General features: G+C 36.3%; 1 protein-coding gene across 3 annotated transcripts in view; it reads right to left on the bottom strand.

The window, feature by feature from the left end:
* PIAS1 (protein inhibitor of activated STAT 1) overlaps nt 1-27,483 on the bottom strand; it is a 121,674-nt gene that overhangs the window by 25,390 nt on the left and 68,801 nt on the right. For all 3 annotated transcript variants that reach the window (XM_067751799.1, XM_067751808.1, XM_067751803.1), the window contains exons 3-7: nt 22,513-22,597; nt 22,201-22,248; nt 18,834-18,924; nt 18,052-18,186; nt 10,083-10,188 (exon numbers count right to left, since the gene is read on the bottom strand). In XM_067751799.1, coding sequence (XP_067607900.1) covers nt 10,083-10,188; nt 18,052-18,186; nt 18,834-18,924; nt 22,201-22,248; nt 22,513-22,597 — 465 coding nt within the window. The remainder of the gene's footprint in view (nt 1-10,082; nt 10,189-18,051; nt 18,187-18,833; nt 18,925-22,200; nt 22,249-22,512; nt 22,598-27,483) is intronic.

The following is a 27,483-nucleotide window of genomic DNA, read 5'->3' as shown; positions in this document are numbered from 1 at the left end:
TCTCTGAGCTTAATTTTACTTCTTGGAAAATAACAGCCTACACTAGATAATCTCTACATCTTCTCAGTTCAAATTTCCTATGGTTCTTAAGAGAGGAGGCACTGGTAATTTTACTTTTGAAGCTATTCTGTTACTCTCAGTCAGTCTAACATAACAAGGACCTTTTTTTAAAAAGAAAAATTTATTTATTTTTGGCTGTGTTGGGTCTTCGTTTCTGTGCGAGGGCTTTCTCTAGTTGTGGTGAGTGGGGGCCACTCTTCATCATGGTGCGCGGGCCTCTCACTGTCGCAGCCTCTCTGTTGCGGAGCACAGGCTCCAAACGCGCGGGCTCAGTAGTTGTGGCTCACGGGCCTAGTTGCTCCGTGGCATGTGGGATCTTCCCAGACCAGGGCTCAAACCCGTGTCCCCTGCATTGGCAGGTAGATTCTCAACCACTGCGCCATCAGGGAAGCCCAACAAGGACCTTTATACTTCTCATCTGAAAACCTGAGACATGTTACTTCTGAAAACCTCAGAACTTTAATTAAACTTCAGCACAGAAGTGAGACTGGAAATGCCTAAACGTAGTATTTCAATAATTTTAGAAGCTGTTCCAGAATAACTTTAAAGTCTATATGTGTAAGGGGGCACAAGTGGAGTAGTTGTGGAGTCAATCATAGAATTTCAGAGCTGAGGCACAACTGAATGTGACAGGAAGGAAGGAAGGGAGGGAGGGAGGGAGGAAGGAAAGAAAGATACAAGAAAATGGAAAGGGGAAAAGTACTTGGGTAAGGAAGAACAGTTTCAGATGTCTGTTGAACTGGTAACTATTTATAAGAACTAAGAATTCTGGGCTTCCCTGGTGGCGCAGTGGTTAAGAATCTGCCTACCAATGCAGGGGACACAGGTTCAAGTCCTGGTCTGGGAAGATCCCACATGCCGCGGAGCACCTAAGCCCGTGCACCACATCTACTGAGCCTGTGCGCCACAACTACTGAGCCCATGTGCCACAACTACTGAAGCCCACGTGCCTAGAGCCCATGCTCCGCAACAAGAGAAGCAACCACAATGAGAAGCCCGCGCATCACAACGAAGAGTAGCCCCCGCATGCCGCAAGCAGAGAAAACCCGTGCACAGCGACGAAGACCCAACACAGCCAAAAATAAATAAAAGAACTAAAAAAAAAAAAAGAATTAAGAATTCTGCCTTTATTAAACTTGATGATCACAGAGTCTGGATTTTTTTGAGATGGTCCAAGTCTTAGATATTCTATTCAACTGCTTCCATAAACTAGTGGATCTCAACTAAGATGCACATCAGAACTACCTATAGAGCTTTCTAACTTATAACTGCCCACTGAACCAAAATGGGGAAGAGGGACACTAATAAGTAGTTTTTAAAAAGCTCCAGATGTGATTCTGATGACAGACTAAAAAATCATTTTATGGCCTGGAAATTCAAAATTTTTACAGTCTATATAACTCATAGGCTGTCTATCACATCTAAAAAGGCACACAATCCGTGGGTTTTAGTTTGGAAAATATAGTTATCATATCACTTATGCTAATTAATATTATATGTAAATTATGAAAAGTATGCTTTTGCCATTATAGACCCAATGTTACTCCAACCTTTCTTATAAAGATACATTTAACAAACAGTATCCTTTTAAAGGTGACAAACAATTGCCATACGAAACAAACATGTAAATAGAATTCTAATGTGATTCCTAACCATTCTGCATGTCTTCACCAACAACTCCCTAACACCCACCATGCACACAGCAATGGGAACAGTAACTGACTTTACATCTTATCTATTTAAACTTCGAGTTAAATGAAGCAATATCATAGATCATAATATCAGCCTTATGCAAAACAAAGTTCAGTGTTAGTACTTTGAAAAAAAAATGAAAAAGGAAAGGCAACCTGAGGTAGTGGTTCAGAGCACAGGATCTAGAGCCAGCCTAGGCTGTAATTCAGCCTTAGTCATTTAACTTTTCCATGCCTCAGTTTCCTCATCTTGTAAATGGGAATAATAACAGTACCTCATAGCATTGTTGTAAGGATTAAATGAGTTAATACAAATAAAATGCTTTAAAATAACCTAACATTATACTAAATAAATATTAGTTATCACAACTTAAAATAAAATGTGACTTGTATGTTTATTTTCTCTCAGAGGTGAAAGAATTTTCTGAAATTATTTTAGAATTAGCTTATTAATTTCTATTTAAAAAAAAAAACTTCGCTTTTCACCTTTGCCATTATAGACTCAATCAATTCTCTCCTGTAAAGATATTTTTAATACTTTAGGATCTTGATTGGATTGAATTTAACCTACAGATCAACTTGGAGAGAACTGACATTTCTCCAATAACAATACTGAGTGTTCTGATCCATTAACATGATGTATCTCTTCATTATTCAGGTCTTATTTTAATTACTCTCACCAATGTTTTATAGTTTTCAGCATACAATTGTGCATATATTTTGTGTAACATATTCCTAAGTATTTCATATTTTTAAAATTCTTATTATTTGAATTTCAATTTCCAGTTGTTTACAGCTAGTAGAAATACAATTTTTATTAACTGACCATGTATTCTGCAACCGTGCTAAATTTACACATTGGCTTTAGTAGTTTTGTAGATTTTTTGGATGTTTTCTATACAATGAAGTCATCTTCAAATAAAGACAATAATTATTGTTCATTTCTAATCTGTATGCTTCTTTTTTCTTGCCTTATTGTGCTGAATAGGATCTTAAGGGCAATGCTGAATAGAGGCATTAAGAAAGATATTCTTGCCTTATTCTTAGGGGTGAAGATTTTTACCATTAAATATGATATTAGCTAAAGGCTTTTTGTAAATACCCTTTATTACATTGAAGCAGCCCCCTTCTCTCTATTTTGCTGAGTTTTATCATGAATGGATATTGAATTTGACCAACTGCTTTTTCTGAATCTATGGAGACGATCACATGATTTTTTCTTTTTTTGTTTGCTGAGATGAGAAGGTGAATTATATTGATAGATTTTTGAATGTTGTATGAACCTAATATTCCTGGAACAAACTCTATTTGATCCCTATGTATTACCTTTTAATATACTGTATTTGTCAAAACAATTCTGAAAAAGAAAAATAAAGTTGGAGGACAACCTGATTTCAAGAATTACTATCAAGCTTTAGTAATGAAGACTGTGTTATTGGTATAAGGATAGATAAATAGGTCAATGGAAGATAATGGAGTCCAGAAATAAATTCATACATCTGTGGTCAACTGGTTTTTGACAAAGGTGTCAAGGTAATTAAATGGAGAAAAAATTAGTATTTTCGAGAAATGTTATGGAACAACTGTTATCCGTATGGGGAGAAAATGAACCTCTAAAGCTTACTTTGCATCATACACAAAAATTTATTTAAAATAAACTGTAGACCTAGATCAAAGAATAAAACAATAAAACTTCTAGAAGTAAAATGTTTGTGACCTTGGGTTGGACAAAGATTTCATAGTATGCAAAAAGCACAAACTATAAAATAAATGCAGGGAAAAGTTGAATAGATATTTTATCAAAGAAGCTGTAAGGATGGCAAATAAGCACATGAAAAGATGCTTAACATCGTTAGTCATTAGAAAAGTTCATATTAAAACCACACGACATATCACCTACACAGTGACCAGAATGGCTAAAATCAAAGCAGCCTGACAATATCCACTGCTAGAGAGAATGGGGAAAAAACTCTAAATCTCAAATCTTCTTGGTAGGAATGCAAAAATGGAATATGCACTTTATAAGAAACTGCCAACCTCTTTTCTATACATTTATCATGTGACCCAGCAATCCTAGTCCTGAGTATTTACCCAAGAGAAATGAAAACGTATGTCCACAAAACTGATACTCATATGCAAACTGCAAATGTTTTAGCAGCTTTATTCATGATAACGAAAAACTGGAAGCAATCTAAACGTCCATCAACTGATAAATGGATACCCAAATTACAGTACAGATAAATGGAACACTACTCAATAATAAAGAAGAGCAAACTACATGAATGAACCTAAAACCATTATACTATGTAAAAGGAGCCAGAAACAAAAGGCTACATGCTGTGGGATTTCAAGTTCTGGAAAAGAAAAAACCACTGAGACAGAAATCACATCAATGGTTATAAGAACTGGGGGTAAGGAGATGAGACAGAATGCAAAGTGCCACAGGGGAACTTTCTGGGGTGAAGAATGTTACATATTTTGATTGTGGCATTTAGTTCATGATTGCATACACCTGTCAAATTCATCAAACTGTACACTTAAACAGGTGAATTTTTACTGCTTGTAAACTATACTTGAATAAACACAATCAAAATAAAAAAAAGAAGAAAGGTGTGGGGGGGAATCAGTATGTTAAATTTCATAAGAAAGTGAAAAATAAAAATAAGACATCAATATTCATCCTGCTGCATCAACCAACACCGGGTAAATCTTTCAGTCAGGTTTTCTGGTGTCACTGTGAGCTGCAGCCGTAACAGTATTTTACTATTTTACTATATGATGATTAATTTACTAAAATTAATCTTTGAAAATCCCTGTTGTCATGTGCTATGAGAGTTAGCCACTAGTCACATGTGGCTATATTTAAATTTAATTAAATTTAAAATTCAGTTCCTCAGTTGCACTACCACATTTCAAGTACTCAACAGACACATAGTACTAGTGGCTATCACACGGGACAGTGCAGATATAGAACATTTCCATCACCACAGAGTGTTCTATTAGTGCTGTTCTAGGTTTTCAAAAAAATTTCTTTCCTTTTCAGAATTTTTTTTTTTTTTTTTTTTTTGTGGTACGTGGGCCTCTCACTGTTGTGGCCTCTCCCATTGCGGAGCACAGGCTCCGGACGCGCAGGCTCAGCGGCCATGGCTCACGGGCCCAGCCGCTCCACGGCATGTGGGATCTTCCTGGACCGGGGCACGAACCCGTGTCCCCTGCATCGGCAGGCGGACTCTCAACCACTGCGCCACCAGGGAAGCCCTCCTTTTTAGAATTTTAAGGCTGTAAACAATTGAACATATTAAGTCCAATACTTCATTTTATAAGCAAGAAAACAGAGGCACAGAGATGTGATCTTTTACTCAAGAACTCTTTTCATCAGTTTACTTAACAGAAGTCTGAGGATCTACTATGTGCCAGGCCCTGAGCTAAGCACTAGGAATTCAAAGAAAGATAAGATTAAGTTCCTGCCCAAAGGAACTCATAGTCTAGTAGAGAGCAAAGATACTTCTCTAATGTGCTGTAATGGAAACTAGCTCAAAGTCAATGCATCAACTCTGGGGGTTCTGAGATACCTCCTGGAAAAAGTGAAACATGAAGGATAACTAGAATTTAGGCAAAGTAGGTAACAGGGAAGTCTGAGGCACAGAGAACAATACTGGCAAAGCACTGAAGAAAAGAAAAGAATTCATTATTTTTGGAGTAAAAAGAATGAGAAGAAGAATGAATACAGATGACACCGGAAAGTAATAAGCAGGTGCCACACCATGGAAAGCTATATGTTTAAGTCATGTTAACAAGTTGGAGTTTTTATCCCATTGGTGTTAGGAAGTCATGGATTGCAAAGAAATGGTAAGATTAGATCTGTATTAATCACTTAGATTGCTACCAGAAGAGAGATATAAAAAGGGGGGCCAATGGGCTTCCCTGGTGGCGCAGTGGTTGAGAGTCCGCCTGCCAATGCAGGGGACATGGGTTCGTGCCCCGGTCCGGGAAGATCCCACGTGGCGCGGAGCGGCTGGGCCCGTGAGCCATGGCCGCTGAGCCTGCGCGTCCGGAGCCTGTGCTCCGCAACGGGAGAGGCCACAACAGTGAGAGAGGCCCACGTACCGCAAAAAAACAAAAAGGGGGGTGGGCAAGAAAGGAGAGGAATATATAATTCAAGAATAGGTTTTTAAAATAAAGGCAGGATATGAGAGCTTAAATGAGGTCAGTGATGGTAGGGAGAGAGAGAGCTCAACAGAGTTGAGAAATATTTAGGGTTTATGTCTGATAGAACTTAGTGAGTTCAGTTTTCACTACTTGAATCTGAGGAACCAGTGGTATATTTCAGTGAAGACAGTTAGCTATGTGTATCTACATTTGAAATTCAGGGGAAGGTCTGGAATGAAAATATGTATTTGGGAGTTGGTGCTAATTTAAACCACAAGAGTAAATGTGATTATCTCTAGGGAAAGTATGTATGTCCTTGTAGAGACCAAGGACAAAAACCCAGGGAAAACAAACATTTAGGATACTACCCTTAAGAGTATCCATTGAAGGCAAGTGATTGAGAAGAAATAGAGATGAGAATTTCAAGGAGACAGTTGTTGGTATGAAATGCAGCAAAAATATCTGACATAAACTGAAAAGATAAACTTTAAATCTGGCAATCAGATTGTCACTTGTGACATCTGCAAGAGCAGTTTCAGTGGAATGATGGGAGTTAAAAGTTCACAATGGGTTGCAGTGAGGAGGTAGAAAGGGAAGTTTAGATGACTCTTTGAAGAAACTAGGATGAGAACAGGAGGAACACAGATCTCTATCTAGAGAGTAGCTTGCTTTTGTATTTTCTAAAGGATGAAAAAGACTCGACAGTGAAGGCTGACAGAAAGCCTATAGAGCGGAGGAAGGAACTGAAAATACAGGACAGAGAGCAGATAAGTGAGCAGAGAGGCCTCGTAATGCTGTTTCTGAGCATCTCCATCTGGATGCCTCATAGACATCTCAAATACCAAAAGTCCAAGAGTGCACTCTGATCTTGCGCCTGCAACCGGATCTTTTCAACACTGTTTTCCATTTCAGTAAATGGCACTACCGTGTAAGCTGGTGCCTAGTAAGTAAGGAACCTAGAACTCCTTCACTTCTTTTTCTTCACTCCCCACACGTAGTCACCACTTCTCCCCTTTAACACCTCTCAAACCATCAACTTCTCTCTATTTCCATCACCATTACTTCAGTTCAAGATATCATCATCTCTTTTCTGTACAACAGGTTCCTAACTGGCCTCACTACAACAGCCTAGCTCCCCTTCAATTCAGTCTACTAAGTGAACGTTTTATTGCCCATATCTGATCGTACCACTCTGCTTAAAAATCCTCTAAGGGTTTTTTATCATCTGTCTTCATATCATCTATATGAACTCACCCCATGGCTATCTCTCTGGCCACTTTCCTCCTTTGTTCTCTCCACTTCAACTCTACTGGCCTTGTCTCTTGGCATATTCTCCTCCCATCTGGGGCTTACCTCCTCCTCATCCTTATAATTGTGTCTTAAACATCACAGCACCAGAGAGGACTATGTTCTCCTGCTGTTACCTCCAGAGTTCCCTGTCTTTCTTCTTTAAGACACATGTCACAACTGTAATTCACTAATGACTTGTACAATCATTTAATTCTGTCTTTCCCACTGGACTGCAAAACTTCTGACGGATGCAGAGACAGTATGTGTTTTGTTTAAGGCTACAGTCTCCTGTGCCTGGAACACAGTAGACTCTTAATACAATTTCTTGAATGAGAAGAATAAATGAATAAAAAATTAACTTTGGGCAGGAAACGGGACATTTCCTCCTGAGATTGAAGAGAATAAATAAGGATGGGTACAAATGAAGATAAGTTGAAAAGTAGTTTTGTGACATTAAGGAAGAAATGGGCAATTTAGACAAGTCACATCTTATAGCACCGATTTTCTTGCGCTGACAGTGTTGAAAGAGGGGGAATATTGTTTAAGTATGGCTAAGGTTTAAAGTGATTGCTAAAGGGAAAAAGAAGAGGAGACAGGAACTTGACCAAGAATTAGTAAAGGACTGCTTTGTGATAGTGGTGAGGGGACAACTCTACACGAAGACGGAAACCACAATACAAAAATCTACTAAATCAAATGAATCAGCGTGGATTTCTCTGTGAAAAGTCTAAATACCATTGACTTTATTTCAAGAATAATGTCTGATTTGACTAATAAAATTTTGCCAGTAGAATTCATTGATAAGATTAAGAATGACTTACAATGAACATATTTGTGGGTAATTTGATTCTACAAAATATCTGAGAAACCCACCAACATTTTCTTCTGTCAAGTTGTTTCACACAATCTTTTAATTACATAATTAATTTGTTGGGTAACTTATTTCTTTAGAGATAGCATAAAGGCAAACAATCTGTTCTTTAGTCAATTATGACAAATGTTTTACTGGTAGGATCCAAATTAAAGTTTTGTTGGTTCCCCAAGCCAACAAGATAAGATACAAAGTTCCACAAAAATCCAACCCAATCTGCAACTACTCTCCACCTCCAGGATTTATTAGAGATGAAATAAACCACTTTTGAATTAAGTAGCTTTTACTGCTTAACAGTGGCTAACAGTGGTTTGTTCTAGTAAATAAAATAACTCTAGGCTCACCTTCCCACTCTCCCTCCAGATGGTGCCACAGCTGCAAGCGGAGAAGAATTTATAGCTTGAGCAAAGACAGCTTGCCTTATTATTATTATGCAACGTAACAGCTTCATCAGCTTTCAGCTTTATTTCTTGGTATGACCTTTTCTACACAGGCTCACACAATTCCATAATACTTTCTGACTAAATGAAATTCTAACGCTATGTGGCAAATACGAAGATTCTCAGGAGAATGACCAGAATGGAGTGTGAAAAAAGAAAAATTCTTCTCTTGTGTGCTCCTTCAAAGCAGGTGTCTGTCCCTCCTCTTCTTTCAGGATCCCCCACTCATCTCCTTGTCCTTGCCAAAAGGTGCTTCCACTCCCCTAGACCTCAAACCAGACCTCTAGCTCTCCACTGTCTATCAAGGAATGCCTACAGAGGCATTAGCCACTAGTGTGCTCCTCTTGACTCAGAATATTTTCAATTTTAAAAGGACCCTTTTTATACAGAAAAATCCTTCAATGAACTCTTGAGGGTATACTGATATTCAGAGGTAATGGGATCTTTTAATCCGGCATAGAAACAGGTTAGAAAAAGAGAGAAAAGCTATGTCGCAAAGGGAAACAAGAGGAAAGGTGGTCTTACTACCTTAGTTTCTTTCTACCAGAATGTTCCTAACTACAAATCTGATAGTGGGCTTCATTAATCAACTCACATCAAGAATCCTTAAAGGGTAGCTATCGAAGCCCCATCTGTAAAAGCTTTGTTCTCCAAGTGCCCATCCACATCCCCCAATCCATCTATCTCTCACAAAGAAGAGAATAAAGGAAGAACTTAGTTCAACTCTTTGGAAAGGACACCAACCTCTGGCCTTAACCCTCAAACACTGAGGCCAGAAGAGTCAATGTGCCCCTTGCTACCTCTCAAGTTCACCTGAACAAAAGGAACCATCTAGTTATTCCTACCTAAGAACCTAGATTTTGAAGGAGCTTTAGATATGATGTGGTATAAACTTCTTGTTACAGATGAAGAAAAAGACATTCAGAGTACGAGTAGACTGACTTTCCAAGGCCACATAACTGGTTAAAAGCAGAACCTACTTCATTATTATATCTACCACCCCACTGACTCTCTTTTTACTTTGTTAATGCAGGGATGTTGTCATCACATATCCTTGGACATTTTTCCTGGATAAACCTTAAATATAAAATAACTCTTGTAAAATATATGCCAAGATTTCCTTTCCATCTCCTAGAATTCCTGAACACTTATTTATTTTTATGAAGCTTTGGTAAAATATTCTTCTGTATTCATGTACTGACTTTACAAAGTTAATTTTAAGATCAGTAAAATATAAACTATAAAATATACGTCATGACAAAGATATTAAAACTACTCTTTTTTTTTGGCCCCGCCCCACAATGTGTGGCATCTTAGTTCCCCGATGAGGGATCGAACCTGTGCCCCCCGCAGTGGAAGCGCAGAGTCTTAACTGCTGGACTGCCAGGGAAGTCCCTAAAACTACTCTTAAGCCTTGAATTACTCTAGCTCACAAAACAAAGTTTTCAGTGTTTTAATCCACTATGACAAGCTCTAGTAAAAAAAAAAAAAAACCCTAAAATTTCTTGAGTTGAAAAACACTATTCTAACCTTTACCAAAATAGTTCAGCTGCATAAATAAAATAAAGTTATCATACGTACTTAAAGCTCTAGAATGATCCGGATTCCTTATTCCCTTTGCTCGTAACCTCTGAAGAAGAACTGTTGAGGACAACTGTTTTACAAGATATACTGCCATGGAATAGTTCTGGAAAAAAACAAACAAAAAAAAAGATGTAGAAAGCAAACAACATACGTAAGTAAATAGGTACATCTATTTTAATCCCACAATGATAGGGAAAGAAAATTAACACCTGTTTAAAACACCTACTGTGCGCCAAGCACTATCTTAGGTGTTTTCATGAATGGTAATTCATTTAATCTTAACCAAAAAGCTGCTGAGGTAATCTTATTTTTATGGATGAGGAAAGTGAAGTGTAGAAAAGTAAAAGAACTTGTTCTAATTTTGCAACTTTCAAGAGATAATGCCAGGTCTGTCATGCTTCTGTATTACCTGACTACCTATGCTTGAAGTTAATCAATTTAGGCACTTATGTAAAGAACATTGTTAAAAATAAATATAAACCAATGCCAATAAGATGTCAAAGTCATCATAAAACGTATTTAGCAGGTAGCAGTAGCTATTTAAAAAATCAGACTGGCATCCTAATCCATTTAATCTCTCTCTATGCCTTTAACTAGTTTTGAAAAGACCCTACTTGGGCTATTATCACAACAAGCAGAGGGAATATTAAATATTTTCAAAGAGAAGCTGATGGTTTGGCAAAAGAACAGATGAATATCCATTACCAGCAGAGGGACTACCCAGAGATGGTACTAGGAGAAGGGGGACAAAGAAAATAGTTTATCAACAAGCCAAGGCAAAGTAAAGGGTACATGACTGGATAAGAGGAAGAAAAGAGGGCTGAGGCTTATGAAGGGTAAGACAGAGATCTAAATGAGAAGGCCCACTTTCCACTTGGTGTTGGAATCAAGAGATTTGGAAAGAAGCAAAAGGAAAAATAATTATTGCCATCTTCTATTTATTAGCTACATACAGTTTTACACACACTCTTAATATATACTATCCACTTCATTTAAACCTCAAAGAAGGCCTGTAAGAGATACGTAGGGCAAGTATCTTTCTAAGTAAAGGACTGATAAAATGGAGGCACACAAAAATGCTTTTAATTTTAAATTTTAAAAAATATATGTAATCTGCTCATGATCATGCACCTGCCTGATGACAAAGGTGGCACTAGAAATCAAGAGGAAAGTGAAGGGACGTCAGGACAATGGACTAATGGCCAAGGCCAGTGTAGTTCTCTATAGTTCTTGACTTCACATACCATTTGCTTTGACCCTCCTAACCTAGTCCAATGTACATTCCAACTTTCAGTTACTTTCACACTTTGGAAAATGCATCCCCCTCTTTTGGCAAGAAGAGAATATATCGTACAATACCCTCTGGAAGGTCAAATTTTCACTTAGAGTTCAGAAACCTATCCGTGTTCACATGCTACACATTTTCCAGGAAAAAATGAAGTATCAAAAAAGCTAATTTGGGAGGGATAAATTAGGAGTCTGGGATTAACATATGCATACTACTATATATAAAATAGATAATCAACAAGGACCTACTGTATAGCACAGGGAACTCTGCTCAATACTCTGTAATAACCTAAATGGGAAAAGAAGCTGAAAAAGAATGGATATATGTATAACTTGAATCACTCTGCTGTACACCTGAAACTAACATTGTAAATCAACTATACTCCAATATAAAATAAAAATTAAACATTTTTTAAAAGCTAATTTACTTTCATTAATAAATCCCTTAATTTATTAATGAGGAACAAATAACCTTAAAACTTACCAAAATTTTAGACACACAACATACCAATCTAATATAAAACTAAAAAGCTCCTTTTAGAAAAAAATCCTTATTCACCTTTATTATTTGATTAATGGTTCAAGTATGATAGAAACTGGAGAAATGCTAATTAACACTGTGAAATTATTATATATACTTACAGCCTGAATCTTCAGAACTAGTAATCACCCTAAGGCTTTATATAAATTTTTAAGGAGAGGTCAAGTAGAAACTACAAGTTCAGTGAAAAGGTATGTTCACTCTAGTTGAAACATGTAACCAGATAAGAAATTAAAAAAAAAAAAAAAAGGAAGTAAAAAGAAGGTCAGGTATTAACAAACACCACTTGTACCGATAATATGGAATTAAATTTTATATCACATGAAAGAGATTCAGCAGCAACCCCGCCAAAACTCCACCGTGGTATAATATCTCTCCTAGGTACATGATACATTGTTCCTGCTAACGCTTCAAAGTACTACTTAACTCCAACTACTGAAATATATTGCATTACACTGATATTTTTGTCAAATGCTTTTTCAAAGTCTTCAAAATTGTCTATCAAGTTTATAGGACGTTTTCTTCATTATTAAGATATGATCTCATTTAAGTGCCCTTTACACCAGTATCTAAATAACTTCTCTACAAACAATGACAATTTAATAAATGGCTAGATGCAGTGATTACTCTGAGGTAGGATAAGAAGTTACAACATAGTTCACTTATTTCCTTCAAGCACTGTACTAGCTCTTCTTTTTCTCTTATATTACAATTTTTAAAATTGAGCTATAATTGACATATAATATTGTGTAAGTTTAAGGTGTACATCTTGACTGAATAGAGTTATAATATATTGTAAGACGATTACCACCATAGCATTAGCTCTTCCATTTATTTCCTTTGAAGACATAATGCTAACACTTCTCAATGGCAACTAATAATACAGAAATTAATCCCCAAAACAGTAAGAGATCCTACATGAACTATTCAGAGTATCTTCACAAGCTGAATAAAACTAGGATCAAAAACCAATCTAATAAGTTATCTTTTGGGCTTCAGAAAAGAATAATTTTCTTTCAATGTTTTATTTCAAAAAGAAGGTCTCCAACTTGTAGATCATGGTCTACACAAAGCTTACCTGGGAGATCTTCAAATCACTGAAGATTACTGTTTTCTTTCTGAGGTGTGGAAGGCTTCCCATGGAAGAATATTTCCCCCTCTCCTCTAGTGCTATATATCAGCAACCACATTTCCCTCCTCTCCCACAGTTTGACTTCTTTCATAGTTCACTGTAAACACCCTGGTGTTTATACACTTTTCACACACAGACAAAACCCAAAACATCTGCAATACCCTCTTCAAAAAGGGGAACAAAAACAGGGAGCCCAAGGTACACTAGAAAAAAACATTTAAAAGGATTTTAAAACCTAATAGTGACATACTGATTAGGTAAAGAAAAAATATATAACCTTGATAGATCCCAAAAAAGGATTTTGATAATATTCAAAATCCATTTCTCTCAAAGATATACAGTAAAAAAGAGGACCACAGGATTATGTTATTGCTATAATTAAGTTCTATCAAAAATTAATAGCCATTATAATACTTAATGTTGTGACACTAGTATTCTCATTAACGTTAAGGAACAAGCCAAGTATGTCCACTAGCACTCACATTACTTAACATTGTTCTGAAGGTTCTAGACAGCACAGAGAACAAGAATAAGAAATTATGGCCTAAGTATTAGGATTATCATTATTCATATAATGATACATCTCAGACTCAAAACTGCCTATTTGGAAATACCAAGAAACCTACTAAAAAGCTATCAGAACCAATACGTGAATTTATGTACTAAGTAAATATTCAACAATAACTAGCTTTTAAATAAAACAATAAATACATTTTTTAGAAAATATAACAGAAAAAAGATCTATTTACAATAGCAGTAATAATAATAAACAACACAAGAATCAATAAAAAATATGGAAGCTTTGTAAGAAGAAACCTATTAAATTACTGAGGAACATGAAAGAGGATTTGAATAAATGGAGAAACATACAGTTCCTGAAATAAGGACATTAAATACTGTAAATAAGTTATTCCTCTCTAAGTTAATATACAAATTTTAAAGGCAAGCTCATTTATTCCCAGAAAGATTTGGGGGAATAATGCAGGGGAATATGTCTTACTCCATGCAATTACTTTTTCAACATTTTCACTCTCCTCAATGCCCCGATTTCTTCTCTCACTCTCAGCAGACTTCTCTCACCTCCTATCTCACAGACTTAAGAGAATTCATCAGATCAGAACTTACCACCTCTCCAGTACCAATCATATACATGCATCCAATCCTTTTATTCCACTAAATAAAGAAGTTGTCCCTCCTAGCTACAATGAGTTAGTTAATGAAATTCACTATTATTTTTCTCGTGTATATTTAATCTCTTCCTCCCAAGAAGATACCTGCCATCATCCTTTATACATGTTTAACACTCTCCCATTAAAGCAAACAAATAACTCTCATCTCAAATTTCCCTCCAGCTCAGCTGTATCTATTTACAAAGCTACCCTTCTATAACTATCTCCACTGCCTTACCTCTGCCTGGTCACAATCGGGCTTCTCCTCCCACCATTCACCAAAACAGCTCATGCTAAAGTCAACTTTATGTTTCTAATCCAAAAAGTATTTTTTTAGATTTCAACATACTTGACTTCTCAACATCTGTTCAGTACTGCTTACCATCTCCTTTTTTTTTAATAAATTTTATTTTATTCACTTATTATTTTTGGCTGCATTGGGTCTTCGTTGCTGCGCGCAGGCTTTCTCTAGTTGACTGGGGGCTACTCTTCATTGCAGTGTGCGGGCTTCTCGTTGCAGTGGCTTCTCTTGTTGCGGAGCACGGGTTCTAGGCACGTGGGCCTCAGCAGTTGTGGCTCACGGGCTCTAGAGCACAGGCTCTGTAGTTGTGGCACACAGGCCCAGTTGCCCCGCGGCATGTGGGATCTTCCCGGACCAGGACTCGAACCCGTGTTCCCTGCATTGGCAGGTACATTCTTAACCACTGTGCCACCAGGGAAGTCCCTGTCCTTCTTCTTTGAAACTCCTCCCTTGGCTTCTCATACCCACCCCCCCGTTCTGCCCCACATCTCTGGTACTATTTCCCCATGTCCTCTGCAGGTTCATTCTCTTCTATCCAGTATTAAAAGTTATAGTTCCTCAAGAATGGTAAGCCTTCAACACTCTCTTCTTTTTACTTGTTACATTTCCCCTAACCAATGTCAGCCTGCTTGTATGGCTCTAGTAACCACCAATATGCAGATGACTCATTTTCTTTTCTAGCCCAAACTTATCCTCTGAGCCTATATGCCCAATGCCTCTTCAGAATGTCTCAAAGGCATCTCGAACTCAAAAGCTTCAAACCTGAACTCATGATTGTCTCCATGTAGTCCTCCAATACTCCTTCCTTCAAAGCAAAGCAAAGCAAAACAAAACGCACCTAAATTCAGTCCTTTTTCAGTGTTTCCTCTATCTCAGTAACATTATCATTTACCTTGTCACTCAAGCCAGAAACCAAGGAGTCATCCTTGACTTCTCCCTTTCTCTTAGCCCCTATTTCTAATCTATCATTTAGTCCTACAGATCCACCAATTTATCTCCATCCCCAGTGCCACCACTCTAGACTAATATACTATTTCTCTCACTAACGCTTCAGCAATAGTAAGAGGTAACCTCTATGCATGACTGTGGTCTCCATTCAAGCTGTTCACCACTCTGAAGAGTGGCCTTTTCTAAACAGAAATATGGCCCTGTAAACTTTCTGCTTAAAAACAGAATATCCTTAACATTAACATTACCTCAAAGGCCCTACACGGTTTGGTCCTTTTTTACCTCTCTAGCTTCATCTTGTATCCTGTTCTTCCGTATTCTATGTACTCTAGCAATTCCTCCTCCCTTTCAGTTTCTTAAGAAGAACTAGGCTCACACCTGCCAGTGGACTACTCTGAATGTTGTTTTCTCTGAACGTTTCACCTGATTCCTTCTACCCTTCTGTCAGCTCTTAGCTCAGTCATTACTTCCTCAGGGAAGCCCTGCCTGACCTCTCTCTAGTGCAAAGTGGCCTTTAATACTCTAAAATCACCACACACATCTTCTTTATATTACTTATAATACAGTTCACATTTTCGTGTGACTACCTGCCCCCTAGATCCTAAGCTCCAAAAGAGTCAGGACTTTTTTTTCTCACTATGGTACTGCCAGTCTTCAGCAGAGTGCATGGAATATAGCACACATTCTATAAATTTCAAATGAATTAGTGAATAGACATGAGCTCATATCATAAAACTGTAATAATCAAAACTATTCTGAAATTGTGCCGGAAAAAGAATGCTAGGCTAAGAAACAATACAGAAAAGTTCAGAACACACACAGGATAAATCAAAGCAAATACGTAATAATGGTGGCTTCAGAATTAGCATTTATTTAGTCAATGGTATTAGAACTGGCTATTTAAAAAATTAAATTTGTATTTCACACTACACATAAATTCACAATGGATTAAATATTTAAAGGTAAAACTAGAAACCTCAAAAGTCAAGAAAAAAATATAAACAAATTATTTATGTAAGATTGGGAAGGGCAGACAGACTAAACTTGATGGAGGCTGACTGGAAAGACTATAAAGAAACAAAACTGTGCAACTAGAGATTATAATACTAAGTGAAGTAAGTCAGAAAGAGAAAGACAAATGCCATATGACATCACTTATATGTAGAATCTAATATATGACACAAATGAACCTATCTATGAAACAGAAACAGGTACGTAGAGAATAGACTGGTGGTTGCCAAGGGGGAGGGCAATGGAAGAGGGTAGGAGTGGGAGTTTGGAATTAGCAAATGCAAACTGGTATATATAGGATAAATAAACAACAAGGTCCTACTGGATCGTACAGGGAACTATATTCAATATCATGTGATAAACCATAATGGAAAAGAATATGAAAAATAATGTATATATATGTGTATATATATATATGTAAAACTGAGTCACTTTGGCGTACCGCAGTAATTAACACAACACTGTAATTCAACTATACTCAATAAAAAATAAATTAAAAAAAGAAAAACAAAACTGGTTAAGATTTGGCTCCATAATAATTTAAATCTTCTACACATTAAATAAAGGGCAATAAACTAGAAACAAACATTTGCCACATGTAAAAGAGGGTTAAATCAATATATAAAGAACTCATAAACAATAAAAACAGCAATACAGAAATAGATACTGATATGATTTTTAAATGTGAATAATCACAAACATAAAATATGTCCAACCTCAATAATAATAAGAGGAGTACAGGGGCTTCCCTGGTGGCACAGTGGTTGAGAGTCCGCCTGCCGATGCGGGGGACACGGGTTCATGCCCTGGTCTGGGAAGATCCCACATGCCGCAGAGCGGCTGGGCCCATGAGCCGTGGCCACTGAGCCTGTGCGTCCGGAGCCTGTGCTCCGCAACGGGAGAGGCCACAACAGTGAGAGGCCCACGTACCGCAAAAAAAACAATAATAATAATAATAAGAGGAGTACTAATTAAAACAGTGTGGTACCACTATTTACCTATTAAAATTAGTAGAGATCTTAAAGAAAATAAAACTCAATGTTATCCGTCGACAGGCATGTGAATAAACACAAAGTCAGAGAATAAATCTGTACAACATCTTTTGGTAAGGCAATCTGCCAATGTACACAAAATTTCTTTAAATTCTGATGCTCTTTGACTCAGCAATTCCACTTCTGGGAATTTACTCTAAGGAAATTACCATGTATGTATGCAAAGTTAGAGCTTCTAGGATGGTCTTCAAAATGTTCTTTGAAATAGTAATCAATCAACCAAATAAATGTTCAACAACAGGGAACATCATATTGGAATATGATGTAGCCATTTAAAATTATGCAGATGAACATGAAATGACATAGGAAGATGTTTATGAAAATTACTCAGTGAAAGTTATCAGGTTATAGAACACTGGGTAGGGCAAGATCCCATTTTTTTAAATGGGAACATGTTGAAAATTCATTGTGAGACAAAAATAAATCCTTTTGCAACTCATTTTATTTACACAAAAGCTCAGATAGCCATGGAGATTAACCATTCCTTATAATACAAAAATCTGGTAGAAACAAAAATTTACTTACTCTTCCAATTTCTGCAGTCCATGAAACAACAATGGTGTTTGGTACAGTTGTGGACAATCGGACAAGTGAGGTGATATTAATTGGTCGGCTGGGTCGCTTTGGTTCCACACCATTTTTAGTAGGTGGAAGATAACCCTAAGGATGAAATATAATTTATTTCTACTTATTACTTCCACAATCATTTCAACTTCCATTCCTTAAAAAAAAAAACCTACAAACTACATATGAGAAAATGAGTATTTTCATTTAAAAGTAGAGAAGCAAACGTTTGTAAGAGTTTCCTGTATGTTTCTCTAAACAACCATACAGTCTCATAGTAAGCCTGAGAAAAATACTGGTGGCAGAACTTAAAAATCTCTAAAATTTAAGAATCAGGTTGAATTCATAAAGAGCTTGGATAAGTATATAAGGACTATTTTAAAGGTGAACAATAACAGCCCCCACTCCTCTGTTAAAGGCACAGCATTCTTCAAATCTCTATTCAACCAAAGCTTCCAGACTCACACGAATACATCTGAGGTTTTGTTGAAACAATCTCGTCTTCCCAAAATTCAGTAAAACACTAAAGCTACCACACCCAACTCCTAGACTATGTCTCCATAGCTAATGTCACAGCTGTTAATTGTACACAGTTGGTACAAGTGTTTCACTCAGTCACATGAATATATATCCAAAATAAAGATGTTTTCTTAACGAAAAATATGATTAACAACAGCTGTGATGACTTATTTGCTAGCTATGTTGGCAATGCACTTTTTAAAAAAATAGCTTTTGGGACTTACTGGAAGGCTGCAAGGTTTTGTATTCACTTTCACGCAAAGATTGGGTGGGAAGTGATCTTCTTGTGGACAACTGGTTTCTGATAAACAAAACCTAAACAATAAAGGACAAGTTTAATTACCTTTATTAAAGGATGACACCACATTAATATTTTTGTTCCACAGCTAATCTAAAAGATGGTCAAACTTAATAACAACAGCAAAAAACTACTAAACCTGAATAAATACATGAAATAGGTTCAAAATAAATAATTCTGTCAATGTAGAGTTTCAGTGGTCACAACTACCAACCTGTAGTTCTCTTCATAATATTTGAAGTCATTTGTTCAAGCATGTTTTGGGGGGGAGGAGGTGGGGAAGTGCTCTGTGGTTGAATAAATTTAAGAAATTTTGAATCAAAAAATAAATTACGTTTCCTCCATATAGAACTTCTCAGAGCTAGGCTAACAATAACTGTAACTTTTTAAGAGGGAAATATAAATATATAGTAGTTCCCAAATTTATTTGTCTGTGAAACATTTTTTTGGTTCTCAGCAGACTATACTGAAAATGCTAGAAGTCCATCCCCAGGATCAAGTTCTGTCCACCAAGCCCAGGTACTCCATTATTCCCTGAAAACTGAAGATGCTGAATAATAACATTAATTGTATTATATCCATTATAATATAATATCCATTATAATATCCATTATATCCACATGTTAGAATACTATTTTAGAAACTCATGAAAACATTTATTTCTAAATTAAATGCGTTATCTTTTGGGAAAACCAAGGACAACTACATAATTTGTACATTATCACTCCATTCTTACATAGATCAAGAAATAAATTATTAATTTGCTATTTAAGACAACTATTCTTGATTATTATACTTCCTTATTCCCAATATAGAGCTGAGGCTCATTCCACTTTACAGAATGTTCACAGCACCTTTGAGTTACATGTTAAGAAGAATGCTATCTCTGAATTCTGTGAAATATTCATCATGCACAAACACCTTCTCTCAACATCTTGATCTGCCTGCCATGCAATCTGTGTGAGGGAGTGTCCACAAAATGGGACAATTTTCTATATAAAATGTTATGGGTACATATAAATATATGGTCATCTTTAAGCAGGGACAATCTGTAGCTTCCATTAGATTCTCAAAGGGGTTAGAGATCCATATAAAAGTTGAGAATTACTAATCTACAAAGATTTTCTCAAAATATACTTAGCAAACAGATGTCAAAGCCCACAAGATCATCTCTAACTCCAGCAGAAGCTTCTATTACAGGCCAGTTCTTTACTTTGCAACAGTAAGAGGATGCCATAAAGCTTTTAATCAATTACTCCAATGCAGAGATAAATTAGCAACGTGAACCTGGCTGCCTGAAGCTACAGAAAAGCAATAATTTATATGACAAGTTGACTGCTATTCAATTAAGTAAAAAGTGAAAATCTAAATCACCCTTACAAACCGAAGACAAAAAAAAGATTTTAAACACGGGGAACAAGAGCAGAAAGTTTCTATATAGGAGTTCATGGAGGTGGGGAGGGGAAACAGATAAATGAAAACAGATTAGGAATCTAATAGAGAAAATATTGATCCTAATTCTGACCAAATTGTTTTCATGTTTTAGATAAAGACTTATAATTAGGAGAGTGGAAGGTATACACTCCCAACTTAATACACTGGGATTGCTGTAGGGGGTGAGGAGGGGATGAAAACAATTTAGTAAAATACAAAGAACCACCTAACAATTACCAAATATAATACAAAATCGTTGTTTTTTCATCAAATTCTGGAGATAAATTTGATGGCTAAGCCATTTTTAACCGTCAAGATCCCCTTAGAATCTCTGAATTTATCTTAGAAAGAAAACCTTCCTTTGGAATGTGAACCATACCTCTTTGCTGCTTTAAAGAATGCATGCGTACGTTAGTACTAAGGATAGTAACTAGATCTTTTGTTTTAGAGCTATGGTTTTCAAACTTTATTTTAGTCTTGGGATACTCTCCTCAAATGAAAACTAACCCAGAAGTCAAACATGTAGAACAGACCAAAGCCACATTACTTTGGTTCAGAGTGTGTGTATATGTGTGTGTCAGGTGGGGGAATTGGGGAGGTTGGGGAAGAGAAGGTGGAATGGTAGCCAGAGGGTAGCCCCCAAACAGTGGCTCCAAGCAACAGTCTGAAAACCACTGTTTTAAAGGACAAAGTCACATATCAGTATGAACAAAATGTAAACTACTGAGGCAGGGAAGTAAAAAATATTACAGCAATATACAATTAATTATGAAGGCACCATATTTTAGTCCTTTAATTTATTCAGTCATTATCATAGTCTGTCCCTCACAGAGGAAAAAGTACCTTTTACACAGAAACACCTTTGTCAGTGCCTTCCAAAACCAAGACCTCAACCTCTCCTCTGCTTTCTCAGTTTTCATCACACTATTTTTGAACCTAAATCAGAGTTTTTCACATTATTCCATGAAGCACTGAGCTGGTGCTTTCATCTCTTTTCTGATCTCCTAGTGTATTTATAATCTGTACATACAACTTAGTATCTGATTATTGAGACTGGGCTATCTGTTTGACTTATCCTTCCCACTTTATAGGGAAAACAGCTTGTTGAGGAAAATAACTGTCTTGTATTTCCTCTTCTATCCCTATTGCAACAAGAACAATGTGGGACACTTAGGTTTACACAAGGATAGTCACTGAGTAAAAACAACAGCATAAGATGGTTTATGTAAGCAACAAGAGAGAGACATATTAACATAAAAGATGTCTTAGATATTCTTAGAAGAAATGGGCTAAGAAAAGAAACAATATGGGCAGTAGCATGTTGAAAATTTTTCGTTTTCCAAATTGCAAAATTTCGTCTTTACAAATCTATCAAGAGATGTCTCACATGGAATCTAAATTAGAGAGTATCTAAATTAATGGTTTAAAAATACAGGACAAAACAAATTAGACTATTTTGGTTCTTGTTAGTCCATGAGACACTGTAGACTTAATCTAAGTATTAGTTCTTTTTCTACAGTAGTTTGCCACTCATGCAGATAAGGTCTTTGCTTTCATAAAACTTGGTACTTCTAAAGAGCTGACCACCATATTTAAACATATCATTAGCTGGAGCTTCTCAACCAACCAAGGGCAACCAAAATAGAGAAATATGGTTAAATATATGGCACATGACTTGGCTACATTAAAATCTAACTTTGATAGTAATTAGGATGTATCGTAACAGGAAAAGGTTTTCCCTCACCCAAACATCTAAACCCAATACTTTCAATATACTTACTGAAAATCAGGTAGATTTTTCAAATCTTTAAGAAATATTAACTTTTAAACTTTGGATATATACTGTAGCAACACTGTACCTTAACTGGACCTGCACTGTGAAGTCACATTTGGTCCCAGAAATATCCCTAGAAAAGACAGAGTAAGAACTACAGTTATTTTAAAGATATACAGAGGAAAGCTGATTCAAAGACACTGTTACCCCAGAAAGTATTTCAGATTTATCAGAAATATTAACAGTTATTAGGGTAACTAACACTATAATAGTATTTTCAATACTAATATTTGCATGACAATAATACTCATCCAATACACTGTTTTTAAAAGTCACTTATTATAGACAAAACTGGATTCAAAGGTCAAGCTGCAAGTTACACTCGAAGACAACTTACATGGAACTACTGATTTGCTGCACTTGTTGTGGTGTCAATGCAAATGCAAAACAGGTTTCTCGAAAGCGCTGGCTGTTGTCTGATGCTAAAGAAGAAAAGAATTATATTTTTAATTACCTTCAAATTCATCAATATAGAACACAACAGCAAACAAAACAAAAAAACCCAACCATTCACACACCTTTAAATTAACTAGGACAGATTCTAGAGTTTAGATAACAACTCAGTTAAGACACTGAAAAATAAGATATGTGCCAATATCTAATCATATAGATGTCTGCATCTAAAAAGCACACTTGTATAAAAACATGCTGATATTAATTTTATTTAAAATAATATAAACCCATTTAAAGATACATGGCTTCTGAGCTAAGTAACAAACATATACATACACCTTGAGATCTGCACAGGTAAGATGACAGTTGGACTTGAAGGCAAATTAAGAATTTTATCATCTCCCATCTAACTATACCATGCCAAGTTTTATACAATAAATATCATATACAGTTTCTCCTATGCTTAGATGAAATGACATCAAAATGTGCCTGTGGTCACTATCTCAAAGGAGGAAAGGAGTTACAAGAAGGGAAGGAAGGGAATAGAGAGAAGGAAGGGAGGGAAGTGGAGGCGGGGGGAGAGAAAAGAGCAAGAGAACAGGCAGGGAAGCACAGGTCAGTGAAGACCAGGGATTCCTACAGGGCGCTGCCGTGAGCAACAATATTTCTATTGGCTTTTAATACACGTTATGTCTATTTTTAAAATCAGTGGTCAATATCCCTCTTGTTCACTAATATTTCCTCAGTGCTTGGCACAAAGAAGCACTGAATGACTGTTTGTTGAATGAACAAAAGACTGAAAATTAAGAAATACCAAACTTAATTATTTAAACTGTCCTTTTCCAGGATAATTTTCTAGAACAAATGGATCACTGAAAGTTATTACCAAGGAACTCCTAGCCTGTGGGCCACTTAAACTGGTGCAGAAAAAGGAGCTGAACCCATCTCTAAAAGGGTTCAAACAAAGTATAAATGGAAGAAGTGAAAGGAAGGTTGAACTCTATCTAGATCAATGGTCTGCAAAGCTCATTTGATTATTTGTACCTTTCAGCAAAATAATTTAGCATATACCATGTATATGTTATGTATGTTAAACTATTATACTGATATTGTATATGCTATAAAACACACCAAAAATAGAAGTTAAAAATGTTAAAATTTGACATAAAATTTTAGATATTTTTGTGAATTCGATTTTATGGAAAATCTCAACTTTAGAAACTTCTGTTTTACAGGTAGATATTTTTTCCTTTATCCCTATGGATTGTCTTGTGTACCCCCTGAGATGCATACCCCCAACATCGGAGATCATTATTTTGGATGATCTGCCTGCAAGCAACACTTCCTCCAAAATTACCACCAAAGACAAATGTCAAAAAGCTGTACAAATGTATCACTATGAGAAAGAAATGCAAAAGAACACTGTTGATCTACAATTTCATGTCAATACAGGAGTATCTTTTAAAGTCTACATTTGCTTTTCTGCTTTCTGTGATCTGGGAAGGTTTTTTCTTAAAAACTCTATCCCCAAGAAACAGTTACTGACCAGAAAGTTATCTTAATCATGAAATATCAACGTGGCAAAAGGCAGATAACCAAGGACCAGAATGTAGAAAAGCAAACAGTTTCCTCTGTCAGGCAATGAAAGTAACTTCTTTTGCTTCTTAGAGGATATGTCTCTATAAAGATTTTAGTCCAGTAGGCTTATCCTGATTTAGATTTCTGGCTCCATTCTAAAACAGTGCTATTGATAAAATAATTTCCCAAGTACCCAAATTAATATTATTCTCTGGGGAAAATTTCACATTCATTTTAGAATACATGAGTACAGTAAGTTTTGGACACACACACACGCAGATTTAGATAGAGAAGATATGACTAAAATAACAAGGCTGTTTCTTGAACCACACATAGAAATCAGGTTTATTACTTAATAGTAACCCCTTTTTACATCCTCTTGTGTATAAATGCTCATGGGGTTATTACTGTTTACCTGGAAAAGCATCTTTCGTACTACTTGATTTTCAGGTTTAATTTTGCTGTGAATGCCAGTGAAATTATAGTTTTGGTCTTAGATAAGACTATTTAAAAACTTTTCTAAAAGTTAATTAAGCTATCATCATCCCTTTCAGAAAAGTTCAGGCCAAACAGAATCATGGAATCTTCATACTGAAAAATGAGTCTTACAAATCATCCAAAACAATGACCTCCGATGTTGGGGGTATGCATCTCAGGGGGTACACAAGACAATCCATAGGGTTAAAGGAAAAAATATCTACCTGTAAAATAGAAGTTTCTGAAGTTGAGATTTTCCATAAAATCGAATTCACAAAAATATCTAAAATTTTATGTCAAATCTTAACTTTTTTAACTTCTATTTTTGGTGTGTTTTATAGCATATACAATATCAATATAATTGTTTAACATATATAACATATACATGGTATATGCTAAATTATTTTGCTGAAAGGTACAAATAATCAAATGAGCTTGCAGACCATTGATCTAGATAGAGTTCAACCTTCCTTTCAATTATTCCATTTATACTTTGAACCCTTTTAGAGATGGGGGAAGAGAAGCCATCACCTTGTCAAGCAGAAGATGACTGGTGATAAACAGTGTAATTGTAAGAAAGCTTGCAGCCCAACAGAGTAGCAAAGTTTAGTGGAAAGAGATGAGATCACATACACCTGGATTCCAAACTGGTTTTACCACTTACTTGCCACGTGACCTTAGGTACTTATCCACTCTGAATCTGTTTTCTTCAATATTTAAACATAAACATACACGAGCACAAAAACGCTCACAGGATTATTTTAAATTTAAATGAGGTAAGGTATTTAAAACAAGCACCAATTTCCTTTTCTGTCTCCCTTCCTCCTTATGCCCTTACACTGAATCAAAATATATAATGCTGTAACTCCCACCCACTGATGTCATATAGCATATCCAGTCATAGCCATTCTTCAAATATTTCAGACAGCATTAATGTGCCCCCTCTCTCTCCATCGACTCTTGCCACTGTACTTCAGGCAAGACTTCAGAATTACTCACCATTCTGATCTTTCTCCTCTGGACATATCCCAGTCTATCACACTTTTAAAGTGACAGCCAGAATTGAACACACTCTGTCATAGCATACTATTTCTCCAAAATATTTGCTGCCCCTCTGTATTGGCCCATCCCCACAGGAGGAATATGACCCAGTGCCACTGATGCCTTGGTCAATGAAATATGAGTAGAAGTGTACCACTGTGGAGCAGACCTTTAAGAACTATCCTTGGGTTTCAACATCTTTTTCTTTCCAGTCTGCCTTGATTCTAGAGTGGAGAGAACAGAGCAGAGCCACAACCAATCCACAGCTAATAAGTAACGTAAGTGAAAAATAAATCTTAGTTGTTTGCCATTGAAATTTATGATTGCTTGTAAGCTGACTTATTATTCAGATGTGAGATGACAAGAACAATATTTTTATCAACAACTACCATCTACTCCTGTTAATCCATACAACAATCATAAAGAAATCTACTCTTTTTTCAGGTTTAGAAATTGAGGTTCAAAGTAGTTATGTAACTGTCAAGGCCTCATACTAGGTAAGTAAAATCCGAACTGGAGGTCAGATCTACACATTTCCAAAGCCCATGCTCTCCTAAAAACATAGGTCTATTAGCTCCCCTGATCTAAGTGTGCTGTACTTCTTTTTTTTTTTTTTTGTGGTACGTGGGCCTCTCACATTGCGGAGCACAGGCTCCGGAAGCGCAGGCTCAGCGGCCATGGCTCACAGGCCTAGCTGCCCTGCGGGTATGTGGGATCTTCCCGGACCGGGGCACGAACCCGCGTCCCCTGCATCGGCAGGCGGACTCTCAACCACTGCACCACCAGGGAAGCCCTGTGCTGTACTTCTATGAATGCAGCCTAGCATTATACTGAATCATAGAAAACAGGAAAAGAATTACCCACTATACTCTCATCATAACTGCTTGTCATTTTTACATATTTCTTTCCAATCAAATTACACATACAATTTAAAAGCTCGCTTTAAAAAAATTACTCTTATCACATTTTCAATTACAATCTCTATTACCATATTTTAATTATTGCATTGTATTCTATCTGTGAGGTGTATGAAAATTTTAATTGCTCCCTTGATAAACCATTTAGGTTTTTCTAATTTTTCATTATTTGAAATGACTCTGTATACAGGGCTTATACGTTTGTTTTTTGGAATGGAGGCGGGGGGGGGGTAGCTATTATTTTCTTTGGATCAATTCCCAGATGTGGGTTTTCTGGGTCAAAAAGTATGGAGATTTTTTTAAATGAATCTTGACATATCACAAGAGTGGTTTGCAAATGCTTGTAACACTATAAGACCATGAGCAATTTGTGCATCTACTAAATGCATCCTAGTCTGGCCTGCACGGGAGTTGCTGCTAATTTAATGGGTGGATCTGGGCAACTCCTTAGTAGTTTAATTTGTATTAAGAATTTTTTTCTTGTTTTTAACTTCCTATTTAGTTAACTGTCTAATCTTGTCCTATGCCCATTTTTACATCTGCATAAGAGTTTCATATATAAAAAATATTAACCCTTTGGAAATCTGCTGCAAATATTTCCCCCAGTCTGTTATGTTTTTTCATTTTGGCTACATTTTGGGATGATACAAAAGTTAAGTTTTATGTAGTGTAATCTGTCAACCACCTCCTTGTAAATTTGTGTTGTTCCCCTTCTTAGGTTCAATCAGTACACAATTCAATTCTCTGGCTTGTTGTTTCTATGTAATTATCAATCCATCTGGAACTTATTTTAGTATGTGATATTTTTAAAAAATCTAAATTTTTGTTTCTCCAAATTGCTTAGTTATACTAATACCATTTGTTAAATAATCCTTCTTCCCTATGGATACGTGTGCTTCCTT

Source organism: Pseudorca crassidens, chromosome 1 (assembly GCF_039906515.1).
Source record: "Pseudorca crassidens isolate mPseCra1 chromosome 1, mPseCra1.hap1, whole genome shotgun sequence".
NCBI lineage: Eukaryota > Metazoa > Chordata > Mammalia > Artiodactyla > Delphinidae > Pseudorca > Pseudorca crassidens.
The sequence above is the reverse complement of the archived record's forward strand: the minus strand, read 5'-3'. Positions and strand labels throughout refer to the sequence as shown.